Genomic DNA, 25415 nt, shown 5'->3' on the forward strand with positions numbered 1-25415 from the left:
AAGGAACCCCTGCTTTATAGCAAAGAATGTATCTTATTTACCTTTCATGGTTCATAGCATATTGTAGGTATGCAAGAACTGCTGTATGCTCTCAAATTTGATTCTCTTCTTTAAAAAGTTATTTCCATCTATGGCTCCTTTTCTCTATTTTTTTCAACATAGGAGCCCAAAACTTTATCCTGGGCTAATATCAAATTTTAATTCTAAAGTTGAGAATTAGTTTATTTACTTCATGATTTTACGCGACTGACTCCTAAGTCAAAATAGCTCCTTAACCTATTTGGAGTCATGTACTTCTTTGATTGCTTGATAAATATTCAATTGGCTGAAAGAAATGAGAATACTTATTACCTACAACAAATCCGAGGTCATCGGTTATAAACAAAGACAATTCTGACTTTAGAGGGAACTCAGAATTTTAAATCCAAAATGTTATACTTTCATATATATATTATTGGGAAGACAAGGGGGAGGGCTAACACAAGATCCACACATACAAACAATGAAGGGTTTCAGAAGGCAAAACAGTAATGAGTGTCTTCTACCTTATAACAGAATGGACATGGAACTTATATGTAAATCAACTATTAAAAAACATAGAAATTGGCAGTAGAGTTAATAGCAGTGGGTCTGGAGTCAAAATATTCTTGGATTTGAGTTGAACTAGCTAAGAGAGTCAAAGCATTCAAATTTTATCTCATAGAGCTATTCAGAAGATTAAATTAATACATATACATATTTAGCATAGTCACTAGTGCATAACAAATATCCAACAATTTTGGTAATATTTACATGTTTTATCTATACAACCTAGGAAGAGATAAGATGTAACAAACATGACAAAAAATGCTCTTGGAAAAGAAATTCTATTCATATATACATATACACCTCCTCCCCCCATATATACACTTAAAAAAAAAATTACCTCCTTTTACAATCTAAACTGGAGTACATACCGGATCAACTTGCCATATGATAACTGTTGTATCTTTTGATCCTGTTGCTAGTTTAGTGCCATCATTAGAGAATTTACAGAACCACACTTCATTACAATGCTCCGTCAGTATCTGCTGAGTATAACATGGGAACTGCCTCCTAAAACAAAGTCCAAAAAAAGTTATTCTTTTAAAACAGATTAGAGTAATTCTAATGAAAAAGGTTAAAAAATTGGTAAAACTTGAAGGTGCCATCACAAATTTTAAACATAAGATATGAAAGCGTTTGAAAAGAGTAAGTATAAAGCTTATATAGATAATGTTAGAAAATAAGACATTTGTTTTTAGTCAAGGCAACCTTATAGAGGGGTCAGTAATCTAAAATCTGCTTCAATTTATAATTTACTTTTTTTCCCTTCTGAAGATTATTTAGTCTGAATAAGTCAATTCATATTAATAATCATGACATCATGTTCATCTGTATAAGTTAGACAGTGTTAGCTGATTGTTCTAGAAGGAATAATATGAAACATTTTCATTTATATAAAATCCAGTTAAACTTCATCAAAAAAGCAACATGATATATAATAAACAGTTCCAGTTAGTAACTTTGGATTCTGTCTTGGTTGCAAGCTTAAGTCAATTAACTCTCTCTGAGCCTCAGTTCTCAAATCTATAGGAGGAAATTAATATTCACCTAACAGATTTCTTAGAATTCTTACAAATATATTTAAAACTCCTGGAATATAATGGATTCTCAAATGTGATTAATAATATCATTTTAAGGAAAGCACAGGAGAAGTGCAATATATGGTAGGGGCTGTAGCAGTTAGGGATAAAGCCTTAAGAATGGGGGCAGTAGAGTCTGACAGATCTAGATTAGAATACTGGCTTAGCCATCTACTAGGTATTATTCAGGGATACTTATCTCTCCAAATCTCTATTTTTCCACCTATAACTTTAAGATAATGGTTCCTGCCTTAAGAATTTCTTATCTAAGAGGATGAATAATGAAGGTAAAGCATTTAGACTGAATCTGACACTTAGCTAGTACTTTATAATTAGCAGCAAGCATTATTTATCAAGGGCAAAAAATTATCTGGCTTATGATTAACTTCACTAAGTTAGAGGAAAACATTACTGTAAAAACAACTATTCCAAGGGGCAACTTAGTGAGAACCCCATCACTACAAAAAAAAAAAAAAGAAAGAAAAATTAGCAAGGTATGATGGTGTGTCTGTACCCTAGTTCCTGGGGAAGATCACTTGAGCCCAGTACTTTTTTTTTTTTGAGACGGAGCCTCAAGCTATCCCCCTGGGTAGAGTGCCATGGCATCACGCTCACAGTAACCTCCAACTCCTGGGCTCAAGTGAGTCTCCTGCCTCAGCCTCCCAATTAGCTGGGACTACAGGTGCCCGCCACAACACCTGGCCATTTTTTGGTTGCAGCCATCATTGTTGTTTGGCGGGCCCGGGCTGGGGATTCGAACCCGCCACCTTAGGTGTATGTGGCTGGCGCCTTAGCCGCTTGAGCCACAGGCGCCGAGCCGAGCCCAGTACTTTGAAGCTACATTGAACTACCCTGTAACGACACTCCAGACTAGGTGACAGCGCAAGACTCTGTGTCTTAAAAAAACAAAAAATCATTCCCATTCAGCACTCATTTTTAGAGCAGCGCCTAAAAATGACTCAGTGGGTAGGGCCCTGGCCCCACATACCGAGGGTGGCACGTTCGAACCTGGCCCTGGCCAAACTGCAACAAAAAAAAAGCTAGGCGTTGTGGCGGGCGCCTGTTGGTCTCAGGTGCTCAGGAGGCTGAGGCAAGAGAATCGCTTAAGCCCAGGAGTTGGAGGTTGTTGTGAGCTGTGATGCCACAGCACTCTACTGAGGGTGATAAGGTGAGACTGTCTCAAAAAAACAAACAAAAAAAAGCACTCATTTTTAGAAAACATTCTATCCTTTTCAGAGCTACACATCAGTACTAATAGAATTTACTGCAAAGGTGGAAATGCTATATACCTGTGCCTTTCATAGCCATCACTGCAGGTGGACACTAAACCCTTGAAATGTGACTTAGTAAGAACGTGACTGATTTAATCTGAATGAGTTAGTGGCTACTACTATGTGGATGGTATAGTTCCTTATTATAAAGTCTCTTTATCATTCAAATTATTTAAACACTAATGGACAAATTTTTAAGTTTATCTTTAAAAATAATCTTCCCTATTTTCACTCTAACCAATCAATAATTGTTCTTTTTTTTTTGGAGACAAGAGTCTCCCTATGTCACCCTGGGTAGATGCTGTGGCATCACAGCTCACAGCAACCTCAAACTCCTGGGCTTAAGTGATTGCTCTGCCTTTTGGTTGTAGCTGTCATTGTTGTTTGGCAGGCCCAGGATGGGTTCGAACCCACCAGCTCTGGTGTATGGGGCTGGTGCCCTAGCCGCTGAGCTACAGGAGCAGAGCCCCAATCAATAATTCTAAAATATATTTTGTCAATCTACCAACCTAGAAGTGTTATATATTTTAAGAAGAAATTAACATTATTTATCTGGCACACGTGGCAAGCTACCTTACCAGTTAGCTATTCGGAGAGTGCTTTAAACTTAATTTTTTTTTTTTGAGACAAGAGTCTCACTATGTCACCCTCAGTAGAGCGCTATGGCATCACAACTCACAGCAACCTCCAACTCTTGGGCTTAAGCGATTCTGTTGTCTCAACCTCCCAAGTAGCACAGGCACCCGTCACAACGCCCAGCTATTTTTTTTTGCAGTTGTCAATGTTGTTTAGCTGAACCGGCTGAGTTGGAACCTGCCAGCCTTAGTGTATGTGGCCAGTGCTGTAACCACTGTGCTGCAGGTGCTGAGCCTAAACTTTATTATTAATCCCTTCCAATCTAATTTTTCTGTCACTTGCATGCTCCCCGGCTCTTACTTGTTTTGGGAGTGAAAGAATTTGGTGGATTACTTGCAATTATTATCCTATAGTTTTAAAAAGAGAAAAACAAATATAAACTCACCTGATGATTTTATTGTCTATTTTAGGTTACATAAAATAATTAAAGTATTTTTGTTTATAAACAAAAAAAAAATTGTAATATCAGATAAGGTCCAACATAGGATCAGAAAGGCGTAAAGCAATTTAATTTACAAATTTGAAACTATCATTCTACATTTGAACTAAAACATAACCAATACTAGCTGCTGTTTATTAACCACTAACTACAGGCTAGGCACTATGCTACATGCTTCATATATAATACTGCTACTTCCCTTATTTATTTTTTTTTTTTTTTGTTGTTGAGACAGAGCCTCAAGCTGTCCCCCTGGGTAGAGTGCCGTTGTATTACAGCTCACAGCAACCTCCAACTCCTGGGCTCAAGCGAGTCTCCTGCCTCAGCCTCCCAAGTAGCTGGGACCACAGGCGCCCGCCACAACGCCTGGCTATTTTTTGGTTGCAGCCACCATTGTTGTTTGGCGGGCCCGGGCTGGGGATTCAAACCCGCCACCTTAGGTGTATGTGGCCGGCACCTTAGCCGGTTGAGCTACAGGCGCCGAGCCACTACTTCCCTTATTGAGGACAGTACTATCATCCCATTTTCATGAAGCTAAGAGGGCAAATAACAGGCAGCGCCTGTGCCTCAAAGGAGTAGGGCGCCCGCCCCATATGCCAGAGGTGGTGGGTTCATAGCAAGCCCCAGCCAAAACCTGCAAAAAAAAGGCAAATAACTTATAAGATGTCCTAAAACCGAGGAGTTAAGTGAACCTCAGGATTTCAACCTAATGACTAACTCCAAGGACAGTTTTCTTTTCAAATGGCATTTTTTAAAATTGTGCTCTCCAAGGCACTGCTGGATAAAATTAAGTATTTTCAATATCATAAATAGCTTTTTTCTCCTCCTATTTGGTCAATAGTGACTTGGTCAATGAGAAACATTTTATACCTAGATAGGGATAAAAGATACAATATTTCAAATGGCCAAAACTGATCATGAGTAAAAAGAGGTATCTAAAATTAGAGTAGGAAAATATCTTTAAGACTGATTCCAGGGGCGGCGCCTGTGGCTCAAAGGAGTAGGGTGCCAGCCCCATATGCCGGAGGTGGCAGGTTCAAGCCCAGCCCCGGCCAAAAACTGCAATTAAAAAAAAAAAAAAAAGACTGATTCTAAAACAGAATTTCTCTCTCTCTCTTTTTTTTAAAGACAGAGTCTCATCATGTCATCCTTGGTAGAGTGCCGTAGTGTCACAGCTCACAGCAACCTCAAACTCTTAGGCTTAAGCCATTCTCTTGCCTCAGCCTCCCAAGTAGCTGGGACTATAGGTGCCTGCCACAATACCTGGCTATTTTTTTGTTGTAGTTGGTCATTGCTACCCAACTTAACTGCTGAGCTACAGGTGCCAAGCTGCAAAACAGAATTTCACCCCCTAGTTTATTGACAATCATTTGAATGCCATCTAAAGTGGTATTTGACTATCATTACTTTTATCTTTTTTTTTTTTTTGGAGACAGGGTATTGCTCTGTTGCCCAGGCTGGAGTGCAATGACATCACCCTGGCTCACTGCAACCTCAAACTCCTAAGCTCAAGTGATCCTCCTATGCAGCTGTGACTACAGACATGCAACACCTTGCCTGGCTAGCATTTTTACAGGGACATGCTCATTCCACTATCCTGCCCAGGCTGGTTTCAAACTTCTGGCCTCAAGTCAGACTCCTGCCTTGGCCTCCCACAGATGGGAATACAGACTTGGGTCACATGTTCAGTCTCTTCTTCCATGATTTTTGGCAAAAACAATCAAGCACTTACACTACAGCTGTTCCCCTTTTGTAGTTTGTTTCATAGGTACTGGTAAAGAAGTTAAAGCACTTACGGTGGTGCTCGTAACTCAGTGGGTAGGGCACTGGCCACATATACCCAGGCTGGTGGGTTCAAACCCAGTCTGGGCCAGCTAAACAACAACTGCAACAAAAAAATAGACTGTGGCAGGAGCCTGTAGTCCCAGCTACTTGGGAAGCTGAGGCAAGAGAATCCTTAAGCCCAAGAGTTTAAGGTTGCTGTGAGCTGTGACGCCATAGCATTCTACAGAGGGTGACATAGTGAGACTCTGTCTCAAAAAGACAAAAAAGTTAAAGCACTTAGAGAAAAATGTAAGTCACGTTCCCATAGATTTCAGTAGTTTCCTCCTGACACTTCTTAAAACTTTATTTTCATTGTACTCTAAAAACAATAAATTTATGAGTCAAAAAAAAAAAAAAAGATTTGGGTTAACAAGTGCCTTAATTCTAACATCGTTCTCAAGTCCCCAATGAAACCAGGAAACATAAAACTATACAGCCTTTTAATCTATTATTTTCTTGTACCTCATTCAGTTTAAATGAAAAGACTTAAAAATCCTCAGAAACAAGTCAAAGAACAGTGTTAAAGAACAAAATGGGATAAAGGAAAAGCATCCCTAATCACTTTCTTATAGAACTCTTAAAAAATACACCAAGTAATAATCCTTTTAAGTAATACTTTTAAGTAATTTAAGGGTAACAGCTGAAGCAATTATTATTGTTTTCTTGCCAACTGGGGAAAGTGAGGTGAAAACTACATGCCAATGTGGTTTACATACACCTTAAAATTATTTAAAACCAAAGTACTGATAGGCATATATACACAATTTTTGTGGTTACTCAGAAGTTCCTCTTCTATCCAAAGTCCTCATGCTTATATACTTTTGTCCTTATTTATGCTACTGTCATTGGTTCTTCAATGATTTTTGGCAAAAACAATCAAGCACTTACACTACAGCTGTTCCCCTTTGTAGCTGGTTCACCAGACTCAAATCATTTCCTTCTTGGGGTCTGAAGACCTCACAACTTGTTTTTGGTATATTTTTTCTTTTTCTTAAGCTTAAATTTGCTACAGGATTGTTTTTGGTATCTTAAAAATTAAAGCTATGGTTTAACTTTGAAGATTGTTATTAAAATGTCAGGGGCATTTTTACTCAAAGTACCCCTAGTATTAAAAGAGAAATTTGCATTTTTAGAAGTTAAATTATGTACTTGGGTAGATACAATAACAAAACAACTCAGAAAGTAAATACCTTTATTCTAACCATTTTTAGAGTCCATCTTCTACTAAAACCCATAATTTTCACTAAAGAGAAAATATTTCCCTGGTCTTTATGGGCAGAAAATAATTTGGGCCATGGTTAATAGTTAGACAAAGAAAGTGACTGAAAAATCCTTCCCAGCTTCAATTTTCAAGGTATGGCTCACTACACAAATAAAAATTTCTCTTAGTATCTTATTTTGGGAGTTCTAGCTTTATTTGTGAACAAATGCTAAATCCAATGTAAACTGTTACATAGCTACAGGATAAAACTCTAAACATTTTAATAACGTTTGTAACTGAGTTTATAAAATATTGGTGTATTTCAGAACGTAAGTAATCTTCCACTTACCTACTACAAACATGATCTATAAGCAGAGACACAGAATCTAAATTATTATCAAGTTTGGTATTGTGATATAGGCACCGATCCCTTTGTAGTTCCACTGCCTGCCGCAGAAGAGTCTGTAAACGCCGTGGGGGAAGCATCACTGATGGTGGTAAATAAGCTTTAATAGAAGATATTTTAAAAAAGAGAAATAAAAATAATAAACCGTAAACTTTTATTTAAGACATTTAGTCATCTTCTGCTGTACTTGGCCCTACTCTAATAATATTTATGTCCTTTAGAGAAGTTCTGAATAATGTGATTTAACACTTGAGCTTTATGAATTTTTGTCAGCAGCCACAGACATGTTGCTACTAGAATGTGATATACACTTGGTTAAGAGGGCTTTACTTTCTAAGTGGATTTTCTCTAACTACAGCATTTTCCCCTCCAAGTAAAATCTTAAGAGAGGAGCATCATTCAATAGTACAAATTTAAGGAGAACTACTCTAGAAACACCACCCTTTCACGGACTCCTAAGGTTAGCTTTTTAGACTCTAGGAGAAAGTCTGAAAATCTTTGGTTTAAAGGGCTTAATGGATCCCCTCCCCTTTCTCCTATAACCACTCACTGAACATAATGTCTTTCTAATTGAGCCACAACATTTCTTTGTAATCTTAACAGAAAACACAGAAACATCAAAAAGGTAAGACCCTTACTCTGAAGTTTGTCCAACAGTTTAGATCGGGAAGCTGTCCCTTTGCCTTCCCATTCTGCTTTTGCACGTAGGTCTTCTGCATGGCTACACATCAGATACCTAAAAATACAACAGGGAAAGCAACATTATCAAATTCATTTCTTTGAAATAAACATAAATGAAAAACACTGACTACTTGGTTATCTAGTTCTTACTAAGACATATCAAAATGAAATTTCTACAGTGGATTTCAATTCATTAATACAACCTGGTACCTACAATTACTAAAATGTAAAAGAACAATAATGGTGAACATACATTATTATTATACTATTAACAGAATGTCATTTTATATTATTGTTACAGATAGATACGTTAGTTTTATTGAGTGCCAGGCTCTGTTCTAGGCATTTAACATGTATTACCTCATTCAACATTGATAACAATCTTGTATGAAATAAGTACTATTATTCTACTTTTGCAAATGAGGAAAGGCACAGGAAGCTTAAGTAATTGGCCTGTGGTTAAAGAGGCAACGTAGGAATACGAACCCAGGCATTCTAGCAATAGAACCTGATCTTAATTAACTACTATGCTAACTTTACTTCTGAACAGTAAAACAAAAATCAAAACACCTCAAAACAAACATACCTTCAAGAATTTATACCACAAACATCACTCAAAAAATAGTACAACTGAATAACCATCTTGCGTTACCCAGTGAAAGGTACTGAGATCCAGGAGCACAAAACTGGGGAACTGTTTCATTACTTACTATATATACAGAAGGTAGAAAAAAGCTAAAAGGTTCATACATTCTAGAGAAGACAAATGGGCCCCCTGGTGGAGGTAATGACCCTGACCTGGTTCTGGCTCTTCTCAGAATAGGCTTTGAAATTAAACAAAGTGAAGGTATTATTCAAACACAGGAGATTACACCTAGCAAGTAATTCTCTGGCTATTCTGTCTGGTAGTCCGCCAGACGTATCTGCTCTTCTCACGTGTTTAAAAGAAAAATACTGAAAAGGGTCATGAGAATTATTTAAGATGAAGTACAGCTGGGCCTGGTGGCTCACACCTGTAATCCTAGCACTCTGGGAGGCCGAGGGAGGGTGGACTGCTGGAGCTCACAGGTTTGAGACAAGCCTGAGTCAGAGCCATACCTTGTTCCTTAAAATAGCCAGGCATTAAAAAAATAATATTAATAAAATAAATGAAAAGGCTAAGTGTGGTGGCTCATGCCTGTAATCCTAACACTTTGGGAGGTCGAGGCAGGTGGAATGCTGAGCTCACAGGTTTAAGACCAGCCTGAGCCAGAGTGAGTCTTAAAAAAAAAAAAGCTGGACACTGTGGCAGGTGGCTGTATTCCCAGCTACTTGGGAGGCTGAGGGAAGAGAATTGCTTGAGCCCAGGAGTTTGAGGTTTGTGAACTATGATGCCACAGCACTCTACCAAGGGCGACAAAATAAGACTCTTGTCTCAAAAAAAAAAAAAAGGACATGAAGTACTTGGTCTACTACCTTTATCACTCCCTTCTTAACTGCATAAAGCTTATTTCATTTAGAGTCTAAATGATTAAATAGCCTTCTACCCAACCGCAGAATTATTTGTTCTTTTGCTATTTAGTATATAAATAGTACCTTAACTGATTAAAAAAAAATCACTAGAAAAAGAAAATAGTGTAAATAACTACACTCAAAACACCCTACAGGAAGTTGGATAATGTGAAAATTTTGTTTCTAGTATCTTTTGGGGAGTTAAATTTATCATCAATGATTACATGAAAAAATTTTGTTCACTTTTTAACACCTTTTAAATTTTGCACTAGTGACTTCCTCATTTCTTCTATACAAACATTCTTTTATTTTTCTCTTCTTCTTCTTCAGACAGGGTCTTCCTCTGGTTGCCTAGCCTCAAACTCCCAAGCTCAAGCAATCCTCCTGCTTTTTTTTTTTTGGAGACAGAGCCTCAAGCTGTCACCCTAGGTAGAGTACCATGGCAACACAGCTCACAGCAACCTCCAACTCCTGAGCTCAAACGAGTCTCCTGCCTCTGCCTCCCGCCTCTGCCTCCCAAGTAGCTGGGACTACAGGCGCCTGCCACAACGCCTGGCAGCCATCATCGTTGTTAGGCGGGCCCGGGCTGGATTTGAACCCGCCACCTTATGTGTATGTGGCTGGTGCCTTAGCCGATTGAGCCACAGGCGCTGAGCCCTGCTCAGTCTCTTAAGGAGCTAGGACTATAGGCATGCACCACCATGTCTGACTAATTAAAAAAAAAAAAAAAAAAAAAGTGGTGCCTGTGGCTCAAAGGAGTAGGGTGCTGGCTCCATATGCCAGAGGTGGTGGGTTCAAACCTAGCCCCAGCCAAAAACTGCAAAAACAAAAAAATAAAATAATAAGGTTTGCAGCAGTGAGGCCTTGCTATGTCACCCAGGCTAAGCGTAAACACCTGGGTTCAAAGGATTCTCCTGCCTTGGCCTCCCAAGTGCTAGGATTACACAGGCATGAGCCACCATGCCCAGCAAATCTTAAGGTTTAAAATGAACATCTGTTCATGTAAAGTAACATAGTATAACTAAAAGGACACTGGACTGAGGTGAGAGGAAGAAACCCTGCATTCTGACCCTAGCTCCCCATATGGGCACATTTCGGCCATTTCCTTGTGAAAAATTCAGGGGTAAACTTAATGCTGAAATTCCTTTCAGAATAAAGATGATGATTAAATTACGTGTTTTGCAAGTAAAAGGTCATATAAATATTTACATGATAAAAAACTCAAATGCTTTATTAAAAGGGCATCAGAATAAGATAATTTGTCAGCCACTTTATTGAGATACCTAGCAGAGTTCACTATTTCAAGATGTGGTGGTGGGTAAAGACCTATACTTTGGAATCAGTCAAACCAGGGTTTGAATCTTTGCTTTCTGATTTATTAGACCTATCTTGGGTTACTTAACTTCTTTGAGGCTCAGTTTCCTTAATTGCAAAATGAACTCTATATCTCTTTTGGTCCATTCTTTCATATATATTTATGTTTTAGATGATGGGGCTGTATCATGTAGTGAAAAAGCGTTATAAGGAAAAAAAAACGCAGTGATGTGATAGAGAATGTCTAGTAGGTAATTTCTTTTTTTGAGACAGAATCCCACTTTGTTGCCCTGGGTAGAGTGCCATGGTCTCATAGCTCACAGCAACCTCCAACTCTTGGGCTTAAGTGATTCTCTTGCCTCAGCCTCATAAGTAACTGGGACTACAGGTGCCCACCACAACACCCAGCTATTTTTAGAAACAAGGTCTCGATCTGGCTTGGGCTGGTCTCCAACCTGTGAGCTCAGGCAATCCACCTACCGAGGCCTCTTGGAATGCTAGGATTAAAGGAGTGAGCCACTGTGCCGGCCACTAGTAGGTAATCTTGTCAGTTTTTCTGTTGGGCAACTAAGTAGAAGGCTTTGCCATTTACTAGTCTGTGGGTGTGGAATGGGGAGAAGTACAACCAGATTCAAGAATTTTATTCTGGTGGTGCCCGTAGCTCCGTGGGTTAGGGCATTGGCCACATACATCGAGGCTGGCAGGTTTGAACCTAGCCCGGTCCAGCTAAAATCAACAATGACAACTGCAACAAAAAAATGGCCAGGTGTTGTGGCAGGAGCCTGTAGTTCCAGCTTCTTGGGAGGCTGAGGCAAGAGAATCGCTTAAGCCCAAGAGTTGGAGGTTGCTGTGAGCTGTGATGCCATGGCACTCTCCCAAAAGCTACATAGTGAGACTGTGTCATAAAAAAAGAATTTTATTTTGGGGATGCACAATGCCTCACGTCTGTAATCCTAGCATTCTGAAAGAAGGAGGGAAGACTGCTTGACTACAGTAGTTTGAGACCAGCCTGAGACCCCTTAACTACAAAAAATAGAAAAATGAAACCTGGCACAGTAGTATATACCTGTAGTCCCAGGTACTTGGGAGGCAGAGACAAGACTGCTGAAGCCCAGGAGTTTGAGGTTGCAGTGAGCTATAATGATGCCACTGTACTCAGGGTGACAGAGCAAGATTCTGCCCAACTCCCCCCCCAACAAAAATTTTTATTTATTTATCTATCTATTTATCTATTGCACTTTGTGGCCCTTGGTAGAGTGTCATGGCATCACAGCTTATAGCAGCCTCAAACTCTTGGGCTCCAGTGATTGAAAATTTTTATTCTGAAGGCTGGGTGTGGTGGCCCACACCTCTAATCCTAGCACTCTGAGAGGCCATGGTGGGTAGATTGCCTGACCTCATGGGTTGGATACTAGCCCAAGCAAGAGTGAGACCCTGTTGCTAAAAAAAACAAAAAACAAAAAACTGGGTATTGTGGCAGGTGCCTATTGTCCCAGCTATTTGGGAGGCTGAGGCAAGAGAATCGCTTGAGCACAGGAGTTTGAGGTTGCTGTGAGCTCTGATGCCACAACACTATACTGGGGGCAACAAAGCAAGACTATGTTTCAAAAAAAATTTTTTTTTATTTTGAATACACAGCTTTGAAACATTAAACATCCAAGTATAGACTGTCAAGTATACTAGTAGATGAGCACATTAACGTTCAGATGAGAGCGTAAATTTAAGAGCCCTTAGCATACAGATAGTATGTGAAGCATGGTAGAGAGAGAAATGAGGCTACCTATAAAGAATGGAAGGAAGGCCCAGGACCAAGTTATTTTATAATTTTTAAATTTTTTTTTTTAGATTTTTTTTTTTTTTTAGACAGAGCCTCAAGCTGTCCCCCTGGGTAGAGTGCCGTGGCATTACAGCTCACAGCAACCTCCAACTCCTGGGCTCAAGCGAGTCTCCTGCCTCCGCCTCCCAAGTAGCTGGGACCACAGGCGCCCGCCACAACGCCCGGCTATTTTTTGGTTGTAGCCATTATTGTTGTTTGGCGGGTCCGGGCTGGGGATTCGAACCCGCCACCTTAGGTGTACGTGGCTGGCGCCCTAGCCGGTTGAGCTATAGGCGCCGAGCCTTTTTTTTAGATTTTTATAGAGACAGGGTCTTGCTCTTGCTCAGGCTGGTCTCCTCCTCCTGAGCTCAAGTGATCTGTCTGCCTCTGCCTCCCAGAATGCTAGGATTACAAGCATGAGCCACCATGCCTGGCCCAGGATCAAGCCTTTGAGTACTCTTAACATTTTAAGTATTGAGGTGAAGATAAAAATAACACAGTATAAATGAAATGCTTAACAAGGACCTGGTATATGATAAGTATTCACTTAAAATGAATGCTTGTATGCACAAATACTGGAATCCTCATTACTTACTGTGATCTATGTCATAGGGTTCTTTTTTTTTTTTTTGAGAAAGAGTCTCACTTTGTCACTCACTCACAGCAACCTCCAGCTCTTGGGCTTAGGTGATTCTCTTGCCTCAGCCTCCTGAGTAGTTGGGACTATAGGCGCCCACCATAATGACTGGCTATTTTTTTGTTGCAGTTTGATCAGGGCCAGGTATGAACCCGCCACCCTTGGTATATGGGGCCAGTGCCCTACTCACTGAGCCACAGGCGCTGTCCAATGTTATAGGTTCTTATAAAGAATCTCAAATTGGCATGGCGCCTGTAGCACAGTGGTTAAGGCAGCAGCCACATATACTGAGGGTGGCAGAAAACCCAGCCTGGGACAGCTAAAAAACAATGACAATTGCAATAAAAAATAGTTGTGTATTGTGGCAGTCACCTGTAGTCCCAGCTACTTTGGAGGCTGAGGCAAGAGAATCACTTAAGCTCAAAAACTTAAGCTCAAAAGTTGAGAGTGCTGTGAGCTGTGATGCCACAGCACTCTACTGAGGGCAACATAGTGAGATTGTCTCCAAAAAAAAAAAAAAAAAAAAGAATCTGAAATAGCATGGTGGTGCCTGTAGTTCAGTGGGTAGAACACTGGCCACATACATACAGCAAGGCTGGTGGGTTTGAACCTGGCTTCGGGCCAGTTAAAACAACAATGACAACTCAACAACAAAAATTAGCCGGGCACTGTGGTGGGCGCCTGTAGTCTCACCTACTTGGGAGGCTGAAGCAAGAAAATCACTTAAGCCCAAGAGTTGGGGGTTGCTGTGAGCTGAGACACTACAGCACTCTGCCTAGGGCAACAGCTTGAGACTCTATCTTAAAAAAAATGAGGACAAGACTAGCAGGTTCAAACCCAGGCCAGGCCAGCAAAATAGCAATGAAAACTGCAACCAAAAAACACCCGGGTGTTGTAGCGGGGACCTATAGTCCTAGCTACTTGGGAGGCTCAGGCAAGAGAATTGCTTAAGCCCAAGAGTTTGAGGTTGCTGTGAGCTGCGATGTCACTGCACTCTACCAAAAGTGAAATAGTGAGACTCTGTCTGAAAAAAAAAAAAAGAATCTGAAATAGCATTTCACAGGCAATGTATATTTCTCCTTCCTTTCATCCTCTTATATCTCTATCTTAATAGGGATAGCTTCCTAAGATGGCAAAAACTGTACACATATAAATGAATTTACCAAATATTACTGCTAAGAACTTAGCAATAATTAAGTATTTGTATCTTAGAAAACGGTAAAGGAATGTAATTCTGGCCAGTGTTACCCTTGTAAAAATAACAGCCCCTTCATCAACCTGAGTCTAAGAATTCAGCTTCCTTACCCACTAAGGACATGAATGCGCTCTGTATTGTATTTCAGCGGCGTCAATTCACAGCGAAGAACTTGAAGTGCCTCCAGGACCTTGCCATCCTCCAGGTATTCTAGGTACTTCTGCTGCAGCAGCAAAAACTTCATCCTCTGACATGACAGAAAGCAGCAGTCAGGGGAAAAAGGTTGATGGAAGTTTCAGAAAATGTTTGTGCCTAAACAGAACAGTAGAAACCATTCTACTATGCCCTTTGAAAATAACTTTTTACAAAGCTTCAAGATGATGCAAAATATTTTGGCTCTATAGAGCTATAGTAGATTACACGAGACTTTGCTCAGTTCCATATCTTATTTAAACTCTGCTTTGAATAAACTTACATCAGACAAGATCATCAGTGACTAAGGCATCAACATGGGAAAAAATGAATTCTTTTCTCAAGACATTTCCCTAGAAGTTTAATTTCTTGTATGAAAAAAATTTAGAACTATTCCAACTATTGTAAATTTACTTTTTACTATAGAATGGCGGAGAGAGGTTATGCAACGAGTTTGGAAAAGATTAGAGAAAAACCAGTTAAAAGAGGACTTGTTTAGTAGAACTAGAGCTACTCAATGTACACTGCTATGATTTAATAAAAAAAAAAAAAAAAGAACTAGAGCTACTGAGTAGCAGCAAAAAAGTGCCAGGTTTTTTTGGCTTATCAAGACTAAGAAGAGCTGTCCAACAAATAGATTACAGGTTGGTGTGTGAAATATTAAGTTTCCAGCTCGGCACCTGTGGCTCAAGTGGCTAAGGCGCCAGCCACATACACCTAAGGTGGTGAGTTTGAATCCAGCCCGGGCCTGCCAAAAACAATGATGGCTGCAACGCCAGGCGTTGTGGCGGGTGCCTGTGGTCTTAGCTACTTGGGAGGCTGAGGCAGGAGACTGGCTTGAGCCCAGGAGTTGGAGGTTGTTGTGAGCTGTGATGCCACAGCACTCTACCCAGGGGGATAGCTTGAGGTTCTGTCTCAAAAAAAAAAGAAATAAAGTTTCCTATGATTAAAGTGGACAAGTGTAAGTGTGATGGACTCACTCTCTTCTATAAAGATATAAAGGGATGCCTATGTTAGCAGGCTAACCTTTTGAGTCTTTTAAAAAGTTTCAATATTTGTATTTGTGAATTTATAATAATCTGATCACTGCTGTATTTCATTATAAAATATAGACAATTGTTATTAGCTCTTTTTCCCCAAAGAATAAACTACTTTCTAGCTTATTGTGAATAATTTTCACATTTAGTTTTTCTAAAATGTGTTTGATTTTGGTCTGGCACCTGTAGCTCAACAGCTAGGGCACCGGCCACATACACCCATGCTGGCAGGTTTGAACCTGGCCTGGGCCTGCCAAACGACAATGACAACTATAACAACAACAAAAAATAGCCGGGGACTGTAGTGAGTGCCTTTAGCTCCAGCTGCTTGGGAGGGTGATGCAAGAGCATCACTAAAGCCCAAGAGTTTGAAGTTGCTGTAAGCTGTGATGCCACAGCCCTCTACTGAGAGCGACATAGTGAGACTCTCAAGAAAAAAAGAAAGTGTTTGATTTTAATACTTTTTAATGTTACTTTACTATTTTATTCTTAACTTAAAAGTTATATTAGTAGATTTTTTACTACAGAAAAGAGAAGCTTAAGGAATGTCTGGAGTTCACTTAAACCTAATTAAGGACCTTAGAGGATCTTTTCACCATATTTGCTGTTTGTGGAGCTTCAGCAAGCCAACTGATGTATGGAAAAAACTTAATAGGTAAGAAATGTTAACCATATTCAGAGACTCCAAGGGGTATTGTAGTTAAAGAGCTCAAGTCCACTTAAAGTAAAAATCTAGGGTGGCGCCTGTGGCTTAGGGGATAGGGCGCCGGCCCCACATACTGAGGGTGGCAGATTTGAACCCTGCCCAGGCCAAACTGCAACAAAAAATAGCCGAGCATTGTGCCAGGCGCCTGTAGTCCTAGCTACTTGGGAGGCTGTGGCAAGAGAATTGCCTAAGCCCAAGAGCTGGAGGTTGCTGTGAGGTGGGACACCACAGCACTCTACTGAGGGTGATAAAGTGAGACTCTGTTTCTTAAAAAAAAAAAAAGTAAAAATCTAAATCATGATCTTTTCTTCTTCAATAAGGTCATTGTATTTCAGACTATAAAAAAATATGCAGGTGTCACAAAAATGGTATGGAGAAATTACCATTTATTTGCAGAATTAAAAGTAAAATGAACTGCTCTTTAAGATTTTCCATCAAGTATTTTGAATAGGAGCATAAACTATAAGCTTATAAAAATGGTTTCTGGGGTTAGTAAACAAAAATTAACCCTCTCGTGTAAATTACGTATATATTTAAATACATCCTTTATGAGATGCATTGCTTATGTTTGATAATAATTCTAATCTTAAATCTATAGCTAAAGAACAGAAAAAAATTCAAACTGAGATAAACTCCTGTAAATCTAGGAAAATTACACTTACCTATTTTACACATAAAGTTAGAATGACTTAAGTGTTCCAAAAACAAACTACCAAGATGCCCCCCCCAAAGTATACTGCTATATATGCAGCCAGAAGTTAACCTTTATATATGTTAAGTAAAAATACTTTGACGCTCACCAAGTGACAAAACCTAAAAACTAAATAAAATGAAAATCTAAAAATCAATGGATTTTATATTTAAAGTTACTTTGGATATTCTCACCATTTTATCTTCTAAAAAAAATTTAACTCTTTACGAAATGAAAACTCATATTTCCATTTATTAATACACACAAGTTTCATTTCATCTGTTGTACTTTTGATTCAAACTTGAGATCATATATAGATGCAAGATTTTTTTCATTTAAATGCCACATGGAACTACCCAGAGCATTTAATTTCCTTGCTAAATTTTCTTAGCAACTGGAAGTTTAGGGCATGTTTTTTCCTAATTCAGAACCCACATCTTAGTAGTGGATTCTGACTTAAATATTTACTTATTTGTATCAATCATTACATCCTAAGCCCACTCTCTCCTCCATTCCAGTGTGTGTAGGGACAGTGCCCCAAGTGCTATTTCCCCCTTATTTTCCCACCAAGATCTTGACAGAACATTTTACTCTCTATGGGGCAGAGGTGAGGTAGGAGAGAAGAATAAGGCAGACCAAAACTTCGAGAGATGCCAATATAAACACATATTTCTTTCTTTATATGTAGGGAATTAGATAAAAGCAGCATAAGAGCATTTCTCTATGAATCATTTTATCCAGATTAAGACTACAAATATCCTCAAACAAGTATCAAATCCTGGTACTGTGCATGGCAACTAACAAGCTTTTGGCCAAGCACAGCTAGAGATTTCACTGAGAAAGAAATGGTTATTCTCTTAAAGTCACTTCAGCAGGGTGTGGGGGCTCACACCTTTAATCCTAGCACTCTGGGAGGCTGAGGCAGGTGGACTGCTTGAGCTCACAAGTTCAAGACCAGCCTGAGCCAGAGCTAGACTCCGTTTTTAAAAATAGTCGGGCATTGTGGGGGGCACCTATAGTCACAGATACTCAGGAGACTGAGGCAAGAGAATTACTTGAGCCCAAGAGTTTGAGGTTGCTGTGAGATATGATGCTACAGCACTCTACTGAGGGCAACAAAATGACTCTGTCTCAAAAATAAAAAAAAAAAAAATCAGGCAAAATTAAAGCTTGGTAAGATGGGGACAGAACTCTACTTATGTTTATTATACGTTTATTATATGTTTATTATATGCTTGTTAAAAATAAAGAAAAAAAGGTTGAGGAAATGAATCTGTTTTATATCTTCTTCCAACTCTTAATTAGACCTGTAAGAGATTTTTTGGTCTCTGATGATTTTTCAACATCTCTGAGACCTACAGTATTTCCTCCTCTATTTTAATATCCAATAACTTGAAATTGACAAAACTGGGGACAGCTCAAATGATAGTTTCATACAGTAAATCCTGCTGTTGCCTCCTTACCCCACCCACTATTGGACTGCTTTATCCTTTCCTTTCATGTTGTTCAACTGAACTCAATATGAAAGAAAAACTTAGAAGTTATGATCCACAGAATGTCTGGTCACCAGGGGTAGCCTCCTAGCTAACTTAGTAGTAGGTTCTGACTTAACTTTGGAGTAAAGCTATAAAGTCAATTAAATCATGACTCAGAGGAAAGAGGAAATGAATTATATTAAACCATGGCTCTCAAAACCCCTTATTTGATTTTAAAATATATCAGTTAATTTTTGTATGTCAGTATTTGAACAGTTCTGTTAAGCAGATTCCCATTACATTAAAAAAAAAGAAAAAAGAATTAAACATTTTTAGACATACAGAAGTTTTCTGTTGTCAGTCTCAAATACCCACCAAGATCTTACACAGACATGGCTAAGCATATGTACTAAAACAAAAAAATGCTGATTCATGAAAGCAACTTTTGCTATTCCTAGTATCATTTGACTGGAAACCATTTAAAAATGGGGGATGGGGCTCGGCACCTGTGGCTCAAGTGGCTGAGGCGCCAGCCACATGTACACCTAAGGTGGCGGGTTCGAATCTAGCCTGGGCCCACCAAACAATGATGGCTGTAACCAAAAAATAGTTGGGCATTGTGGTGGGTGCCTGTGGTCCCAGCTACTTGAGAGGCTGAGGCAGGAGACTCGCTTGAGTCCAGGAGTTGGAGTTTGCTGTGAGCTGTGATGCCACAGCACTCTACCCAGGGTGACAGCTTGAGGCTCTGTCTCAAAAAAAAAAGGGGGGGGATAGGATGTGGGGGAAGTAGACTGGGTTGATAAAAACATTCAGGTTTAAAAAATAGAGTACAATTTTAGTCTAGACTAAGTTATAAAATATGTCTGAGTATACAACTAAAATAATTATGATTAAAAAAAACTTACCAGTTGTCTAATATATTATTACAAACTTAAGCTTGTATTAGATTCTTTTCTGGAAGTGGTTATGGGGAGAGGAGTGAATTTAAACACAATTAGAAAGGTGAAGAACAACTTCAAAAAATGCTGAACTGACTCTTTAAAACTAATTGATTCATTAATGCTTCAAGGGAGATAAAAGTTGGAACCCTTTTCTTTGCATAAATACCTAAACAGTTTAATGATGTGAGGCTCAGCCAGAGATTTAATCTTCATCTTTTATTAGATCCTAGAATGTTCTACAGACTGAACAGGCTGTAAAAAAAAAAGGATTCCTCCTTATTATCTACAACTACCTTTCTTTAGTTTACATGTTGCATCTAATGAAGGTTTCTAATGAGACAGGCATAATCTAAATCCAATACAGAAGTCTCAAATTACTACAAACAACTAAAAAAAAACCAGGAAGTGAGCCTATTAAAATTTTTACTAAATTACAGATATAATGTGGGTGAAGCCTGAAAAAGGAAAACAATCTCGGCTTGGCGCCTGTGGCTCAATCGGCTAAGGCGCCAGCCATATACACCTAAGGTGGCGAGTTCGAATCCCTAGCCCAGGCCCACCAAACAACAATGACGGCTGCAACCAAAAAAAAGCCCGGCGCTGTGGCGGGCACCTGTGGTCCCAGCTACTTGGGAGGCTGAGGCAGGAGACTCGCTTGAGCCCAGGAGTTGGAGGTTGCTGTGAGCTGTGAGGCCATAGCACTCTACCCAGGGGGACAGCTTGAGGCTCTGTCTTAAAAAAAAACAAAAAACAAAAAAAACCAATCTCCAAGAAATCACACACATTATAAAATAGCACACAGGCAAGTTTCTTATTGTCACCTTACAAGCTGTTCTAACTTATTTGTTAGAATGGGAAAGGAACCCAAACTTTTATTTAAGGCCATTTATTGGTCCTTATTTTACCCCATTCAGTCAAAGCTAAAAATTTATGAGAAACTGCTCAGTAAAATATACTTAGGTAAATATTTTACCTTTTTTTCTTTTTTTATTGAATGGTAACTATGTACATTAATGCACTTCTGGGGTACAGTGTGGGATTTTCACATGCAATCATACTTAGGTAAATAAAATAAACATTGAACACTGACTGGAGAAACTTTTAGTTACTGAAAAACTTCTAACCTGTCTGAATATACATGTTTAACTATTTTAACTTTTTATTTTTAAATTTTAAAACTGAATCAATTGTTCTATAAATTATCAATCTCACCCACAGTAGTTTTAAATTTTTAATATTTTAAGTATTTACTGAAAGACTAAAGATAATACTAGATCATCAGTTTACATGTGTCTGTTTGCTCATACTTGTTTGCACCTTTAATTCACCTAAAGCTCACTCTCTAGGATTGTACTACTGTATTAAGAGTTCAAAACCCCTTTTCTAAGATTTCAAAGAGAAAAAGAAAAAAACTCCACAAGGCTCATAAGTTTATAGACAGAGACAGAAAAGATTAATGTTTGACCCAATTTAAAAAGCCCAAAATGTAAGTCATTTACTAATATTTAACAAATAGCTGGTTTCCCTACTTCACTTCCTATTCACCTACTTTCCCTCCCCCACCAGACAGGAAACTGCTTTTGACAACAAATGAATCAGCTAGAAGTTAAAAAGCCAGTAGTTAGCAGCTGATTCTTCAGGGCTTTTAATCACCAGCACTTAAAAAAAACTTATCCCCTCCTCGCCCTCACCCACATCTCCTGAAGAATTCAAGACCATCAGTATAAAAGATTCATTAAGACTTATGAAAAAGGCTAACAGGTTAAACTACTAAAGTGATCTTGTCAGGGAAATAAGGCCAGTAAAAAGGGCCTAGTGGTCAAATCGGCACATAAGCCCTCCATCAGAGTGATAGATTATACAAATTTAGACACTGTCAATGCACACAACTGGAATGCAAGAATGGAAAATGGTGAGCACACCAATGGAAGTGATTTGAATTACCTATAATTCTCAAAGATAAAAAGAAAATTAATGTATCAGCTTCTTAAAGCTGAATGAATATACACACACCCAAACACATTTTCTTTTTAAATAGCATATTCAGTACTGTAAGTAACATAAACGATAATTTATAGGATAAAACTCCTATTAATAGCATTGAAAACATAAAAATCTTTCAAGATAACTTTTGGAGACCCTAATTTGTAAAGTAGATTCAAACAATACATCTACTAAATACGATTTTAAAAATATAAGACTCATACTTTAAAACATTATAAACACTCAGTTTATAAACTTAATTATATGAAATCTACTTTTAGGCCTTATCTTGTATAAGAGGCAGAAACCTAGAGTTATCAATAACCTACTAAAATAAGCATAAATGTGAAACTAAGAACAAAAGTGTATTTACCACAATTATTCCCAACAACGTTTGAGAGATTTCAAGTGCGCCTCTTACCACAATAGCATGAGGAGAATGCACTAAAGGCTTTAGTTCATTCAGGTCATTTTCTGCCTGTAAAAATCAGTATAAAAGAAAAACAGAAATGTCACAAAATGCACATCAAATATGTAATTTTAGCAGCAGTCACACAGCTCTATATGCCCTACTTTACCTTATCCCAGTCTCCTTCCATGACATGATTTCGGAATTTGGTAGCAGAAGGATGTTCTAAACGACATCCTGACTCTTGCATGAGGAGATCAACAGTCTGGCTGCAGGAGAGATACAGTGTAAAAAAGACCTGACCAACTTTAGGGTTTTACTCTTCCAAATAAACTAATGTCCATGAAAACAGTTGCAAAATTTTTAAGCTAATCTCATGGTGAAGAAAAATAAAAAGCTTTAATGTGTTTGATTAAACTAACTTGATTTAAAACTATCACCTACATTTATTCCTTGTCAAGTTAAAAACATTTCTTGAAACTAGATCATAATCAGTTCTACTTCTGCCATTTTAATGCCTCAGTTCAATGAAGTATAAAATTTCTAAAAATGTGTCATAACTAGTAAAATAAATGGAAAAACAGGATCTACATACTACCAATGTTACATTTTGAAAGACAAAAATTATTAGCTCCACACAAGGTGAAAGAGATGATCTGTGTTAGGTACGGGCTTATATCCTGATTATATGAGCATAGAAATTCTACTAGATCAACCTTTAAAATTAAAATAAATCCAACATAAAAAATCATTCCCTTTCTCTCTATACTAAAAATAGCAAATTTACTATGGTGTGGGTTCCAAACAGTCACGAGTTATTTCCTCCTGCTGCTGTCAGCTTGCTTCTTGTCTCAGTAATATGTTCTGTTAGCATTTACAAAATCTGTTTTGATACTAATCCTTTTCCTTAGGGAATAAAGTGAAATCTTCCTTCAGCATTTCTCTGTGAGAGCTTAAAAAATTCATCAATGTGTTTTCTTCCCTCATATATGTGTATCTATAGACCTTCATTTATCAGTCCTGTATTTTTGTGTTTGTTTCAATGCTTTCTCATTCAGCTCTACTGAATTTTCAACTAAATGGTGCAATGCCTGAAAACTAAAATACTTATGTCACTTTTAAAAATTGCCATCCCTTCTCAACAAATCCATAAATCCCAAACTACACACTGGCTAGCTCAAAAGCTTATTTTAATCTACGCTTTGAAGCTAGGAAATTTCTTTCCCTTCATCTCATTCTGGTTCTGCCTTTTGCACCTCCTTCATCCGGCTCCAGGGCACTCCCACCAACCCTACCTTCCACCCCCCTTGGTTTTTCTTTGTGTATACAAAACCATGTTTGTTTGTTTGGTTTTTGCCAAGGTCCCTGTCTACCTTCACCCTATGTTAGGTACACAAGGCCACCTAAATTGTATTTGGTAACAAATGATTCACCGTATCATATATCCCTTTTTCAGACAGAACACGTTTTTGGTATAAAACTGGGATGTCAGACTACTTAATGCTAGGCCTCTTGCACACACACAAGGGCCTCTAAATGACATCAACGGTGCACCTTACTTCCAATACCATTAGATTTATTCAACAGCCTCTTTGCAAATTATCCCACCCCTTCTTATCCCACCCCTTCAGTTCTCATAAACACTTGTAGGTGACTGTCTTTTCTGATTGGTAGTTTGCCTGGGCTGTTGCCTGTCATGGTTGGGGGTGGGGAGGTGTCCCACAAAGATGCCTCTAAGATACACTTGAAAAACAAATCCTCCAAGGTTCATTATTTCCACCAGCTCTAATCCACCCCCTCCCCCAACACATACGGAGACACGCTCCCGCATCTGTCTTTATTGACAGACAATTAAGCTCTGAAGGTGTATAGGGAGGAGTCTCCTATCCCACTCCAAACCTCAATCGCCTGTCTTGGCTCACAATTTGTCAGACTGATTGATTTTCCCTTATTTCGCTTCAGGCCCGCTCCTCCTCCCTGTTGGCCTGTCTGCGCCCCGTCCTCCAGTAGACTGGGCCCAGCGTGCCCAGTAGTAATTCTCTCTTTGACCGAGCTCCTTCCAGCCACTGCATCCCTACCCCCGCCCCGGTAGTCTGTCCAGCACCAGCTGCCGGGAAAGGATACTTACTTGAGCCCTAAGCCATTCAAGTGCTGTCCTATTAGCCTAATGACATCCTCGTCTGACTGGGAGAGCCGCTTCTTCTTCTTGAGGCTGCTGCCCAGTTCTGGGGTGGCCAAGGAAGAGGAGGCGGCGGCGGTGGTGGCGGAGGCAGCTGCGACTGTGGCTGAGGCTGCGGCGGCCGCCCCGCCGGGAACCCCGTTATTGACATTCAGGCTGTTGCTATTGTTGCTGGCGGCAGAGGGGGCGGAAGGCAGGAGCCCATTGGCGTGGGCCAGGTCCCCCGCGGACGACGACGACGAAGGGGACGACTCCCCGTTCTGGGCCGACAGACAAGCGAGTTCCTGGGTCTGTCCCTGGCCCCCGCCGCCCCCTCCTCCTCCACCGCCGCCGCCACCACCTCCTCCTCCTCCTCCTGCCCCGTTGGCCTGCATGATGCTGCCGCTGACCAGGCTGTGGCCGCTACTTCGGTGGGGGACGGCAGCGGCGGCAGAAGGGGTAGCAGCCGGGGGGAGTCCCACCACTACCACCACGGAGGAGGAGGAGGAGGACGAGGACGAGGAGGACGAGGACGGAGGAGAGAGGCCTGCTCTGCCTGCCGAAGCCCCGGGCTCTCCTGCTCCCTCCGCCGCCGAGGCTCGGGGTTTCTTCCGCGGGGGCGGGGAGGCTCCGCCGGTGTCCGAGTCGGAGGAGGAGGAAGCGGAGGCCAGAGTTTCCTCGCCGAGAGAGGCCGTGGTGGGAAGCCGGTGGGGCGAGGCGGGGGAGGGGAGACGGGGGCCGGGGAGAGGGTCGGGGTGAGGGGGGACTGAGGAGGCGGGGAGGGGGGGTCAGGGTAGAAGGGTGGGGGTGAGAGGAGGGAGAGGAGGAGGAGGGGGAGAAGGAGGATCCGGGCCCTTTCCCCCCCCCCTCCCGGAGGCAGCTCGGGGTGCGCGGCCTGGGGGTCGCGCCGCGGGGCGCCGCGGGACGGCTACGGGGGCACGGGGCCCGCCGCTGGGCTGAGCCCCGGCGGTGGCGGCGGCAGCGACGGGCGGCAGCGGAGGCAGCTGCCGCCTCTGTCCTCGGGTCCGCTCCGCTCTGCTCCCTGGTGTGTTGATTCTTCCCCCAGCTGCTGCCTAATGGAGTCCAGGCGCTCGCGTCACAGGAAATGCCTATACTGCCCTCCTCACTCACTTCCGGTGGCAGGTATGGAACCTATAGGGGGCCTGTCACCCAGCACGTGCGCCGGGGGCAGGCCCGGGGTTTAGGGGCAGGAGCCCGCCGGCCGGCTGGGTCCGACGCGACCCCGGC

General features: G+C 40.5%; 1 protein-coding gene across 1 annotated transcript in view; it reads right to left on the reverse strand.

The window, feature by feature from the left end:
• The window catches only part of WDR26 (WD repeat domain 26), a 50869-nt gene extending 25949 nt beyond the window's left edge, over window positions 1-24920 (reverse strand). The window contains exons 1-7 of the mRNA XM_023513895.1: window positions 24138-24920; window positions 22179-22278; window positions 22022-22078; window positions 14686-14822; window positions 8080-8177; window positions 7385-7541; window positions 957-1095 (exon numbers count right to left, since the gene is read on the reverse strand). Coding sequence (XP_023369663.1) covers window positions 957-1095; window positions 7385-7541; window positions 8080-8177; window positions 14686-14822; window positions 22022-22078; window positions 22179-22278; window positions 24138-24562 — 1113 coding nt within the window. The 5' untranslated portion in view covers window positions 24563-24920. The remainder of the gene's footprint in view (window positions 1-956; window positions 1096-7384; window positions 7542-8079; window positions 8178-14685; window positions 14823-22021; window positions 22079-22178; window positions 22279-24137) is intronic.
• Between the last annotated feature and the right edge of the window lie 495 nt (window positions 24921-25415).

This window comes from Otolemur garnettii, unplaced genomic scaffold (assembly GCF_000181295.1).
Source record: "Otolemur garnettii isolate 467f Iridium unplaced genomic scaffold, OtoGar3 scaffold00045, whole genome shotgun sequence".
In the NCBI taxonomy this organism is placed as follows: Eukaryota; Metazoa; Chordata; class Mammalia; order Primates; family Galagidae; genus Otolemur; species Otolemur garnettii.